The 13,986-nt window shown below is 48.6% G+C and overlaps 1 protein-coding gene across 1 annotated transcript in view; it reads right to left on the bottom strand.

Moving 5' to 3' along the window:
* Window positions 1-13,986, bottom strand: part of NPHP4 (nephrocystin 4) — a 137,023-nt gene that overhangs the window by 23,773 nt on the left and 99,264 nt on the right. Inside the window, exons 18-19 of the mRNA XM_061160531.1 lie at window positions 3,232-3,392; window positions 796-976 (exon numbers count right to left, since the gene is read on the bottom strand). Coding sequence (XP_061016514.1) covers window positions 796-976; window positions 3,232-3,392 — 342 coding nt within the window. The remainder of the gene's footprint in view (window positions 1-795; window positions 977-3,231; window positions 3,393-13,986) is intronic.

Here is a 13,986-nt window from a genome sequence, read left to right as displayed (position 1 = left end):
TCCCACGGTCCCCTGGAGGGGATGGAGCAGGCTGGTCACTAGGCCCCCGGGGCTCATGCTGCCCTCTGCCCTGAGGCGAGCACAGGCAGGCCTGCAGGCCTAACGTCCCCTGTCCCATCAGCGCTTAGTGGAGCCATGAGAATGTCCAGGCAGGACCATGCCAGGGCCAGAGAGGGCTTCCTCGGGGCCTCTGCCGAGCAAATGTTGGGATACCATCTGACATGAGGTCAAGGTGCTTGACTCTGAAGGAGAGCATCCCTGTGCTCCTCTGTCCCTCTGTCTCCCTGTCCCTCTGTCCCTCTGCTCCTCAGTCCTTCTGCTCCTCTCCCCAAGCTGTGCGTGTGGAGCTTAGGAACAGTTCTCTTGTCTCTCCCCCACAATGAGGCAGTGGTATGAGCTGACCGAGCTCTCTCCTGAAGCCAGGCATCTTATGTGAGGATCATCACGGAGATGTCCCATGCACAGTACCGAAACAGAAGCTGGGCAAGACCAAGACAGCGAACAATCCCAAACCCCAACCAGATATCAGGAACACCAAACAATCAGTGCCAGGTAAGGCTCAGTGGTTGAGACAGAGGCTCTGGGATCATGGCAGGCACTCAGTGGACAAGGCTAGACTCAGTGGTCAAGGACAGACTTGCTGGTCAAGGGCAGACTCAGTGGTCAAGCTAATGAGAGCTGAATTCCTACCGAGAGCTGCTGCCTATGTGACCACTGTCCTAACGGGGCTCACGCCCCAAATGGGAAGCAGAGTGGCTACTTGGGAACAACAGCCAAGCTGCTGGGGATTCTTACCCACGTTGGCCAAGGTCAAGTGCAGTTGGCCCTTCACCACTGTGTGGACGTCAATGGGCTTGACGCAGCCAAACCTGGTCACGTCTCCACTCACCACCATAGCATCCTGCTCGTATTCAGTCGCCACGACCTCCAGCTCGTGCGAGACCTGCACGGCCGGCCGCCCTTGGCGAAGGAGGTGCTGCAGAGGAGAAGGGATGGGTCAGAGGGCGGCTGAGGCAGAGGCCATCTGCTTCTGAAAACCCGAGTCCTTGATGTTAAAGACTGATGTCAAGTCTTTAACAAAGTGCATCCTGGTCCACCCACTGAGCAAATATGAGCAGGCCCAGCAGCCCCGCACGGAGCCTCCTCTGCAGAGGAAAGTCGGGAAGTGCACGACAAGGGGGCCCCTGAGGAAGCCCAGTGAGAGCCCCAAGGAGTCTCCACTGGGCCTCCGTGCAGGGAAGGCAGGGGGCATGCCAGGCCTGGGTTGGGAGCGCTCCAGAGTGGCTGAAAGATGGGCAGCGGGTCTAAGGAGGGACCACAAGGCAGACGGAGCCAGGTCAGGAGGGTTTCCGGGCCAGACCTAGGCTCAGAGCCAGGCCAGGCAGACCCAGGAAGTACCGGGATATTCTAGAGCCCACTCTTCTCTGCTAATCAAGTTTAACCCCTCAGTCCTCAGCCTGAGCCCAAGGGCAGTGGGGCCGGGTGGGACGGAGGGCTCAGCCCCTCCTCCTGCATGGCCTGGGGAAGGTGACCAGGCCTCTCGACTTCATATAGCAATGGAAGCATGGGGCCAGGTTAAGTTCCTGCTTCTGGAATTCTGGCCCTGTCCCCCCAGCACCCATCTCTGGGGTGGACACACTCAGACCAGATCCCTCCTTAGCAGGTCTGGGGGCTTCCAGCTGCATAGACCCTGCTTGCTCAGCAGTGCTTGTCCACATGATGCCAACACAGGCATGGTTCAGGAGTCTCGGTGGCCGGATGGGGTGAAGACTCCTCCAGAGGGACACTGGTCAAGGCAAGAGGTGACACCCAGCTGCCCAGGGAGCAACGATGGCAATTAAAAACGGTACTGCTTCTCACCTCAGAAACTGCAGAGACTTTTTTAAGAGCTAATAACCCATAAAGGGTAGGACGGCAGCAGGTCAGTCTTCCCTACCCAGTGCTCTGCACACACTGCCCCTGGCTCCTTCCACTGCCCTGGGGCCTCACCCCCGCAGGGATGGGCCCTGAGACCTAGGGGGTGGGGGCAGTTACAGCCGGAGTCAGCTGAAAGAGGGAAGAAGGGAGGAAGGAGCAGGTGGCTCTCTGAGGATGGAGAGCACAGGGTCAGAGCCACTGCAACGGGACATGCAAGTACCAGAGCCATGAGCTCCTCAAGGGGACAGGGCGCTGAGGAGCAAGGGGGGATGGGAGCGGCCCTGCAGGTCTCAGGGACCAGCCATGCAAGGCTCAGGTAGGGTAGCCTAGGGGGCTGTGGCCGGAATCCAGAAGGAAAACAGCTGTGGGGCTTCCCTGGTGGCCCAGTAGTTAAGAATCCACCTTGCAAGGTAGGACCTGTGGGTTCAATGTCTGGGAACTAAGATCCCATATGCAGTGGGACAACTAAGTCTAAGCACCACAACTACTGAGCCTGAGCACCACAACCAGAGAGACCACGTGCCAAAGCGAAGGATCCCATATGCCAGAACTAAGACCTGATCCAGACGAATAAATAGATAAATAATTTTTAAAAAAAAACGGGATAAAGGAAAAGTTGGTGAAGGTCAGAGAGATTCCAGAGCCATAGGGATGGCTCTGTATCCTCAGTCCTTCTGCTCCTCTCCCCAGGGCGGAGGGTTAGGGGGCAAGCTCTCATGACGGCACATGGGCAAGTGGCTGTGATCCAGGGCCTGGTCTAGAGGCTGCCATGTGACCCCATGCTGACCCTCTGGGGTCCTGGTCACATGACAGGGAAGGTTCGGGGAGAAGCCCCAGAGAAGAAAATTGAATTAATGTGTAGATTTCAGTTTTAGCCTATGAGGAGAATAGAAAGCACAGTTAGAAAAAGGATGAGATTCTAATTCTCGTGATTCATGGAACTGAGAACAGGCATCGGGAAACAGTTCCCCAGCCCATCACTCACTCATCATGTCCTCCATCCTGAGGGTGCACCTCAGTGGGTGGGCCCAGCCCCTGGGGAACAAGGCCGACCCCTTGCTGCTCTCAGGGAGCTGTCATGCTCACTGTCAAGGGAGCAGAGCCAACATTACCTGCTCAATTGAGGGTCTGATGACGGATGTAACCTAGCGTGATGGAGTTTAGGCTCTGTGAACATCGCTTCCTTTGGGGAAGGCAAGGACTCGGCAGTGTCGGAATTTGTGAACCAAGGAGCCAGGCCGACACCCAGCACTGGGCAATGACCAACACCGCCAGGTGACAGACCTTGCAGGAGAGACTGTGGGAAAAACCTACCTTCAGCTGAACGGCAGCAGATCCAACAAGAAGCAGGGAGTCCCCATCCCAGACGTCGATCTGCAGGGTCTGCATGGCCAGGTAGCGGGCAAACCAGCGCTGCTCCCCAGGTCTCAGGAACCCAGGGTCCACCAGGTACTTACGCTGAAAGCCCGGAGACCCTGTGCAAAGAGGCCCCAAACAGGCCCAACAGTAACTGGAATCATTTATCATCTTTATACACTTGGAGGACTTTCTGCTCTGAGCATGATGAAAAATTTCCACTTCTAGCAGAGCCGTAACTTAATAAATATATTAATCAAAACATTACAAAATACCCAAATTAACAACAGGAAGAGTAGTGTTCAGAAGACTATATTTCTTTCCAATATATGCAATAAGCTACTCCTCAAATAAGACAGATGTGTTTCACCAAGTCCTGGTGAAACAGTCAATGCTGAACAAGGACAGATGCCCTGATGGGGCCAGCCAGGGAATATGAAACCCGATGCATAGGATTTAGGGAGAAATACCATCTACTTCTTCTGTACAAACTGGGACATTCAGGGACTTTCCTGGTGGTCCAGTGCCTAAGATGTCACCTTCCAAAACAGGGGTTGCAGATCTAATCCCTGGTCGGGGAGCTAAGACTCCATATACCTCAGGGCCAAAAAGCCAAAACAGAAGCAATGCTGTAACAAACTCCAAACTTTAAAACATGGTCCACATCAAAATATCTTTAAAAAAAAAAAAACTAGGACATTCACCAGAGACAGAAGATGTGATAGATAGGGAGAGAGATAGATATACAATGGAATATTACTTGGCCATTAAAAAGAATCAAACAATGCCATTTGCAGCAACATGGATGGACCCAGAGATGATCACACTAAGCAAAGTAAGTCAGAAAGACAAATATGATAGAATTTCATTCATATGCAGAATCTAACACATGACACAAATGAACCTATCTACAAGACAGAAATAGACTCATAGACATAGAGAACAGACTTGTGATTGCCAAGGGGGAGAGGAAGTAGAGGAGGGAAGGGCTGGGAGTTTGGGGTTAGCAGATGCAAACTATTTATATATAGGATAGGTAAATAACAAGGTCCTACTGTAAAACACAGGGAGCTATATTCAATATCCTGTGATAAACTGTAGTGGAAAAGAATATGAAAAACAATATATATATATATATATATATATATATATATATACACACATATATATATATATACGTACAACTGAATGAATATACTTCAAAAAGGTTTTTTAAAAACTGGGATATTCACACACAGGCATGTACAGAGCTTAAGCTGAAATAGAGCTTAGCACATGGTGCTGAGCCCACCCCAAGTCACCACCGAACCCCAACACACCTAGTCCCACAGGGACCCAGGCCTCTCTGGGGTCCCCCTGGTGTCAGGCTTTTCAATATGAGACAGGAGTTGGACTGTGACTCCTGCCTTCCCTTTCCAAAGTGGCATCATCATTAATCCTTGATTGACAAAAATGTCACTGAAATCACCATTAGTCAAAGTGCAGGAAGAGCAACACGGGGGTGAGGCAGTCAATTCCTAGGCAGGTTGATAAGAAGTCCAGGGTCCCCAAGGAGGAGAGAGGGGTCTGTGGCTCTCAAGGAGGAGATAGGGGTCTGGAATTCTCAAGGAGGAGGAAAGGACAAACATCTTTTTTCTCTACATTTCTTAGTCTTAGTCACATAAAGTGGTTTTTTTTCTTTAAGCCCAGAGCTGATGATTACACAACAAACAACTCAGCTTAAACTCTGTACTAAGGGCTTTCCTCATAACTCAATCGGTAAATCATCTGCCTGAAATGCAGAAGACCCAGGTTCAATTCCTGGGTCGGGAAGATCCCCTGGAGAAGGAAATGGCAACCCACTCCAGTATTCTTGCCTGGAGAATCCCATGGACAGAGAAGCCTGGCGGGCTACAGTCCACGGGGACCCAAGAGTTGGATACAACTTAGCAACTAAACCACCATCACCAAGGATTATATGACAACAATGAATCATGCTTGAGGACAGTTTCTCCTTCTTGAAAACCTTCTGACTAATCCTGTTATCTTAAAATGTATACTTTGGGAGTGGGTCTGGTAAGATCTTTCTATTGTTAGTTCTAATCCTGTCATCTTAAAATGTAAATTGTGGGAGTGGGTCTAGTAATATCTTTACAACCTTGAGACATTCTTTTGATTTATTGCAATAACCAATTTAAAAAGTACATAGCTCCCTTCCTAAGAATAGTAAGTGGGAGCACTCTCTGTTCCCCTTCTGATGTCTTGTCAGAAGCCTTCTCTGTCCCTTTTTCACTTTAATAAAACTCTGCTACACAAAAACTCTTGGGTGATCATGTCTGGTCCCTGGTCCCGAAGCTAAATCTTCTTTGGAGATCACAAATCTGACATTGTTCACCCGTAAGCTAGCTATCAAGGGAAACATACTGAATACAGCAGTTCTTCCCTTTCCATCAACCATATAAGAGTATTTTAAAAGCAGTCCATATAATCAAAGCTATGGTTTTTCCAGTAGTCATGTATGATGTGAGAGTCAGACCATAAAGAAGGCTGAGCACCAAAGAACTGATGCTTTCAAATTGTGGTGTTGGAGAAGACTTTTGAGAGTCCCTTGGACAGCAATGAGATTAAACCAATTCAAAAGGAAATCAAACCTGAATACTCATTGGAAGGACTGTTACTGAAGCTGAAACTCCAATATTTTGGCCACCCTGATGCAAAGAACAGACTCACTGTTAAAGACCTTGATGCTGGGAAAGATTGAGGGCAAGAAGAGAAGGGGGAGGCAGAGGATGAGATGGTTAGATATCACCAACTCAATGGACATGAATTTGAGCAAACTCCAGGAGATAGTGAAGGACTGGGGAGGCTTGACAGGCTGCAGTCCATGGGGTCGCAAAGAGTCAGACATGACTCAGCAACTGAACAACAACAAAAGCTGGGGAGGAAGGCAAATGTTCACTCAGCAGCCTGAGTTGCCGGGCCAGGCTTAGCCCCTCACCCCCTGCAGCCACCTCAGCCCATTGGCACCCACATAGCGCCCCCTCCACTCTCCTCAAGGCCAGGACAGTGGGAGCAGTGAAGCAGGTCAGGACAGTACCCACCGGGCGTTAAGGGGGAATAGGGGGTGGTCCTGGTGGGCCCAGGGAACACAAAGAAAGGTCCAGACACATGCTGGCTCCAGCCAGAAGCACCCCCGCCCCCCCACGCCAAGGCAGTGCTGGGTAGCAGGACAGAGGCCATGGGAGGGGCTTGGAATGATGTCATATGTGGCAGGCCAGGCCCCAGTGTCCCATCTCCAGTGACCAGAGCAACTCACCAGGCCAGTGGAGGTCAAGGACCCTGCTGCCCTGCCCCAGCCCCACCAGCCAGCTCCAAGAGCTAAGCAGCCTGGGCATCTAGTCAGTCTCACGACACCCACCCTGAGGCTGCTCATCCAGGTGCCCTGGGGACTGGAAAGAGGACCAGGCAACGTGGAAGGTCAAGTTCACAGCACCAGGTAGCACCCACCTGCTGGGCCCCTGGGCTACAGAGAAGGAGTATCGGAAGCACTGACCCCTACACTGGTCAGACTGCTAACTCCAGGAAACGAATTGTGTGGGCTGACCTCCCAAATGACACCACAGACACCCTTCCCCGGGGGCCCTCCACACTCATCTCCAACACCCCCAGCCCCACTGACCCTTCCACCCAGACTTGCACTTGTGCCTGAATGCAGCCCATCCCAGCTGGACCCTGCATCTTCTTCCTCAGCCAGATCCTCCTTGCGTCAACCCAAGCTGCCACCAGGCACCGTATCCTCCCGACACCCCTGCTGGGCTCCATCATCACCACATCCCTTCGGGAGACAGATACTTTCAACACAACAATGAATTCACACACAGTACATGCCCCAGGCCCCGTGTGGGGTCATGTGAGGGGACAGGATGGACAGGCTCCTGCCTTGATGGGGCTCATGGTCTCAGGGGACACTTCATGTGTAGACATTCTAACAGTCTGGTAAATTAGAGCTCACAGGCCAACCCACTATGAGCTAAGAATGGCTTTTACAGGACTTTACTGATGGTCCAGTAGTAAAGACTCCGCCTGCCAATGCAGGGGACACGGGTTCAATCCCTGGTCCACAAAGATTCCACATGCTGAAGGGCAATGAAGCTCATGAGCCACAACTACTGGAGCCTGAGCACCCTAGAGCCTGTGCTCCTCAACATGAGAAGCCACCGCAGTGAGAAGCCCGCACACAACAAAGAAGAGTGCCTGCTCACTGCAACTAGAGAAAGCCCACGTGCAGCAACAAAGACCCAACACAGCCAAAAATAAATAAGAAATAAGAATGGCTTTTTTTTAAGTGTTGTGGGAAACAAAAATCAAAATAAGAAGAAAATGATTACACAGAGAGCATATGTAAAGCCAGAAAGTCTAAAATATTTTGTTCTGGCCCTTAAAATAGTTTGCCAACCTCTGGGCTAATGGAACAAGCAAGAGAATCCAAAATGACACCGAATCATTAAAAATAAAAAAAATGATATATGATAAGTATGGCTCTCAAGTTACTGGGGGAAAAGATAAACCTTTTAATAACTAGTGCCGGATCAACTGGAGAGACATTTGGGAAGAGATAAAGCTGATCCAAATCTGCCATCACACAGCAGGATAAACTGCACAGAGATCAGAAATCTACATGTGAGAAATGAAACCTACATGAAGCAGAAGAAAGCATGCACGAATCTCTTGCAAAGGAGAGAAAGCCCTTGTATCTATGACTCAGGAATCTAGAAGTAACAAAATACTGACGCATTCAACTACAGGAAAGAAACACCTTTACATGGCAAAACCCACCCTAAGCAAAGCAAAAAGACGAACAACAAAGTAGAAAACATATTGGCGATTTATATCACAGGCAACAGGCTAGTCCTCCTAACAGAGTTCCCGAAACAGGACAAACGAAATGAAAAATCTGATAGAAAAATGGAATGGAAATTAGTTGCTAATGACAAAAGACATTCAACTTCATTCATCTCATGTCAATGAGATTATAAAAATCCTAAAGTGTAGCAACCTGGGACTTCCCTGGGGGTCCAATGGCTAAGACTCTGGGCTCCTAATGCAGGGGGCCTGGGTTCGGTCCCTAGCAGGGAAACTAGGTTCCACAGGCTACAAGTAAGAGTCAATGTGACACAACTAAAGATCCCACCAGCCAAGATGAAGACTGACAATCCTGGGTGCTGCAGCTGAGACCTGATGCAGACAAATAAACAAATACTTAAATTTTTTTTTAAGTGTAGCAACCCATTTTGTGGGGGAGGCTAACAGAGAGAAGGTTCAATCCTATAAACCCACTGCCAGCAATCTGCCCCAAAACACATCTTCAGACACAGAAAACCCCAGAAACACAGAGCTGCTCATTGCCTCGTTGTCTGAAATAGCAGAACCCTGGAAAGACCCAAACCTCCATCAGTCGGATGATGGTTGAATAAACCACAGAATGTGCACCCAACACAGGACAATGTAGCTGTAAAAACAACGCAGGTGGTTTCCACATGGAGTAGAACTTGGGAGGATGGAAAGTTAACTGAAAAAAATCATGCTGAACACATGTATTTGGTATGCTACTTTTTGAAGAAGAAAAAAGGAAAGAAATAAAAATATAAATATTTGCTTAAGCCAGAAACTAGAAACCAGGTTGCCTCCAGGAGGCTGAGCAGGTGGGGACCATCTAAAGGGATGACAATGGGAGGGAACTTTGAGTGTATAGTCAACTATGGTTTTGTGTTTTGAGCCATGTAAATATTCCAACAGATTAAAGCAAAGAAGAAAGAAAGCTGGGAACTCCTCAGCCGTCTAGTGGTCAGGACACGGTGCTTTCACTGCCACGGCATGGGCTCAATCCCTAATCAGGAAACTAAGAGCCTCAAATCACACGCCACAGCCAAAAAATAAAGAAAGGAAGGAAAGAAAGCAAGCATAAAACTGAAAACAAACTGAAACAGGCAAATCTGATTGAACATCGAATTGGGAACAGCACGCGCTTTTGGCTGCACTAACTCACTCTGCATCCTGTGGGACACAGCCCAGGACCACAGAACTTTCATCAGCCATATGTTGTTTGTACTCACATTAAGAGGAAAGAGATACAAATATAATATTTTAAGGAAAAACCTCTAAATTTGAATTAGGAATATCAAAGTGAAGTCATGTTTTAATACATGCGTCAACTCTGCCCAAGGAAAGCCCTGGAAGCAGTTGAGATCCAGATCAAAAGCACCTGCATCATGGCCTCTAGCAAGCACTCACAGTGTGGGCACCAGGCTCCCAGGAGAAACAGGAGACCCAGGGAACGGGAGACTTTCGCTCCAGAAAGCGAGGCCCCAGCCAAGTCCAACCAGAGTGTGTCAACAGACCCAGGCCAACCAGAAGAGCTACCACTGGCCAAATGGGGGGAAATTAGGGCATCAAAACCTAGCAATAATGAATAAATCCGAGAGATCTGAGTGCTACCCCAAAGACAAAACAAAGAGCCAGACATATAAAGCCTCAACTGTCACTACTGGAGTAACTGTTACAGTAAGTTCTTACTCTGAAAATTAGAAATTAAAGGAAAAGGATTAAACATTTGTTCTGTCTTTTTTGGAGGATATAGATGTAGTTCACCACTGGTTGACGACAGAAAGTCTCTCTTTATAGAAGAATGTCAGCTAATAAAGGGAGACCACATGCTAGCATTAGAAGAATTACCATTTCGAAAGTAAAAGTGTTAGTCGCTTGGTCTTGTCCAACACTTTGTGACCACACAGACTGTAGCCCACCAGGCTCCTCTATCCTAGAATTCTCCAGGCAAGAACACTGGAATGGGTAGCCATTCCTTTCTCTAGGGGATCTTCCTCACTCAAGGATCAAACCCAGGTCTCCTGTATTGCAGGCAGATTCTTTACCATCTGAGCCACCAGGTAAGCCCTTTGGAAAGTTTCATTAAATAGCTGATTCAGGCACAGCACAGCCGAGGATGTTAGCCCAGTAGAAAAAGGGGCTGAAGGGGTCAAATATTCACAAGAAACCAAAGAACAGTCCCCAAGAAATCTTCCAAATGCAAATGGAAGTGCTTCCCTCTTCCCACTGGAGACATCTGGGGCGCAGGTGCCCCAAGGAAGTGCTCACATGAGCATCCCCACAGTGACACAGACTGAGATTGGTGCCTTCGATGGGATGCACATGCAGCACAAGACTTCAACAACGACGTGTTCACGCCAAAATCCAAAAAGGGATGGAGCCTTCAGCCCTCACCCAGCCAGTGGACAAGAACTGCTGGGGACAAAGGAGGTCGACAACTGGTGCAGAAACAACCAGAAACACACGGAACACGGGACAGTCTACGACTCACTTGGTCTCTTCAAAAAGGCACCATCATCAGACAAAGAATGCAGGGGACGTCTCGATGCAAAGAGACTAAAGAGATGATTGCAAATAATACATGGACCTGGACTGGATGTTGGGCTTCCCTGGTGGCTCAGCTGGTAAAGAATCTGCCTGCAGTGTGGGAGACCTGGGCTCAATCCCTGAGTTGGGAAGGTCCCTTGGAGAAGGGAAAGGCTACCCACTCCAGTATTCCAGTCTGGAGAATTCCATAGACTGTACATCCACGGGGTCGCGAAGAGTCGGACACGACTGAGTGACTTTCACTTCACTTCACTGAAGTGGATGTCAGAGTGAAAAAATAGCTATAATGGACATAAGAGGGGAAATGGGAAGTTTTGACTATGAAATTCTTATCATCTTTAGAACTGTGTGCACAGAAAAGGGCATCCTTATTTTTAAGTAATGCAGATCACTGTATTTATTTAAAGGTAGTGTCATCATGCCTGCACTTTACTTTCAACTGACTTGGTGTGGCGAGGGAGAGGGAATGAACACATAGATAAAGCACGTATTCCCAATCGCACTGATGCAACTTCTGTAGGTGGGGACACAGGATTAGGCCTCTTGAAGGAAGCACAGAAAAGAAGGCAGGAAATGGTGGAAGACGGTCAAAGGGTCCACACTTCCAGCAAGGAAGAGGAGAGCAAGGCGGTGCTAGAGGGTCCAGACCTGGACACTGGTCTGGTGGGAGATGCCCCCGGCCATGACAACCCAGGGATAGGAAGATGAACGTGAGTTCTTTAGGACAGAGGATGCTCTTGGCTGACCCGGACTCCAGCCTTCACACTAAGGAAGATCCCACTAGATGAAAACACTGAGAGAAGCAGGTTAGAGAGACAACAGCCTGGACAAGGAAGCAAGGGGAGTAACAAGGAAAGACAGTCCCATGCATGTGGTGTGGAAGGACAAGGGCCAACGCAGGCAGACAAAATGGCCACAGACTCAGGGGAACCTTCCTGAAAGGAGAGGGGATGGTAGTAAGAGAGGAAACTCCAGAGGCACACTCCACTCGTGAAGAAAAAGGAGAAACAAAAAGAAATTCTTCTCACAATGTAGAACAATGAATAGTGTGGCAGAGGTGGCCGCCAGGCCCACGGGCCCCAGGTTCCACAAGCTATGATTCCTACTGCAGGACCTCAAGAGCCTGCTCAGAGCTGCCCATGAGGGAGCGTGGGAACCACACCATGGGCTCTAGAGACCAGGACGCAGACCTAGAGAGGAAGCGGTGCCCTCCATGAGAATAGCAGTCGGGGCTGCCAAGACTGTAAATGTCCAGTCTTTGCCTAGAGACAACAACGTCTCGAATGCTGCTTTCCATAAGCGGGTCCAGCCACCAAGAAAAGGCAGCTGTGTGGCGGAGCTGAGACCGAGGCTTTGTCCCTCTGCCCTCACTCACCCCGAGTCTCCACTTTCGTCTTTGGCAAAACCAAACTTTGGATCCTAGGAACATCGTTTTGCTTAAGACAACTATTCAAGGTTGAGGAATGACTCACTTTTCAAGCTTGGTGGGTACGGAGTCAGTGCTTTTTAAAACCTTTTATGTCCTATTAACTCTCTGGAATCTTTATGAAGGTCACAAACCTCCACCCCCCACCTCACAGGATACACAAAATCAATTCCAGATGGATTCTAGGTGTGAATATTAAAAAAGGCTTCAAGAAGACAACACAGAGGGTATCTTCAAAACTTTGTGCAGACAGACTCATTTTGGAGTGCAGCTTAGGTGTGCTGTGTACTCAGTCATGTCCCCATGGACTTGTGACTCTTGTGACCCCGTGGACTGTAGCATGCCAGGCTTTTCTGTCCATGGACTTTTCCAGGCAAGAATACTGGAGTGGGTTGCCATTTCCTTCTCCAGGGGATCTTTCTGGCACAGGGATTGAACCGATAATTCTTGTGTTTCCTGCATTGACAGGTAGATTCTTTACCACTAGCGCCATCTGGGAAGTCCGCAGCTTAGGATATCTATACATTAAGGAAAATACTGATAAACTGAACTTAATGGAAAACTACTGTTAACCAAAAGACACCATTAACAGAATCAAAGGCAAGGCACAGAGTGGGAGGAGCTATTTGTAACATCTTGAGAAGGACTGGGATCAGGATATACACATAACACCTACAAACTGAAAAACAGACAGCACAATGAAAAGTGGGCGAAGCACTTCACAAGAGGATCACCCTAAGGCGATGGTGTGTGGAAGGTCACTGGTCATCCAGGAAGCTGCACACAGGGAGACGCCGGCACCCACCAGGACCGTGAAAGAGACAAACAGAATCACACACACTCCACAATCGGAAGGACACAAGTGGTTCAGATGTGGCATCTACTCTAGTGGGTGTGTAAGCTGCTTGGGGAACCCACCGAAGTTAGACCTGTGCTGCCAGAGACCCAGCGACTTCAGTCCCAGGCACAGAACAACGCGGATGCACCAAAAGGATGGTCTCCAGTACTGGCTGGTACTGGAGAGGGCGTGGAGAAAAGGGGACCCTCATCTACTATTGCTGGGAATGTAACTTGGCGCACCTACTATGAAAGCTCTGTGAAGGTTCCTCAAAAAACTTAAAAATAGAATTACCATATGAACTAGCAGTCCCACTCTTGCATATTTAACCAAAGAAAATAAAGAGAAAAAAAAACACTAACTCAAAAATATTCTGCAGCCTCATGTTCACTGTAGCATTATTTACAATAGCTAAGATGTGGAAGAAACCTAAGTGTCCATCTGTGGATGAACAGATAAAGAAAATGTGGTATGGGGACTTCCCTGGTGGTCCAGTGGCTAACAATCCACCTTCCAGTGCAGGGGATATGGATTCGAGCCCTGGTCAGGGAACTAAGATCTCACATGCCGCAGGGCAACGAAGCCCAAGCGACACAACTACTGAGCCTATGTGCTCTGTAGCCCACATCGCAACTGGGGAGCAGCCTGTGCACCTCAGTGAAGACCCTGTGTGTTGTAACTAAGACCCGATGCAGCCAAATAAATAAATAAGAGCTTCAAGAGAAAGAAAACATGTTGTGTATATATGTGAATTATTATTCAGTCATTAAAAAAGAAGGCAATCTTGTCATTTGCAACAATGTGGATGGATCAGGAGGTTCCCAGGTGGTGCTAGTGGTAAAGAATCCCCCTACCAATGCAGGAGATGCAAGAGATGCAGGTTAGAGACATACACCATATGATCTCACTTATATGTGAAATCTTAAAAAAAAAATCAGGCTTGTTAAATACAGAGAACAGACCAGTAGTTGCAAGAGGTGGGGGCGGAGTAGGTAGGTGAAATGGTTGAAGGAGTCAAAAGGTACAAACTTCCAGGTAT

The sequence above is a fragment of the Dama dama genome, chromosome 14 (genome assembly GCF_033118175.1).
Source record: "Dama dama isolate Ldn47 chromosome 14, ASM3311817v1, whole genome shotgun sequence".
Taxonomy (NCBI): Eukaryota; Metazoa; Chordata; class Mammalia; order Artiodactyla; family Cervidae; genus Dama; species Dama dama.
Note: the sequence above shows the minus strand (reverse complement) of the source record. Positions and strands in the feature narration are given on the sequence as shown.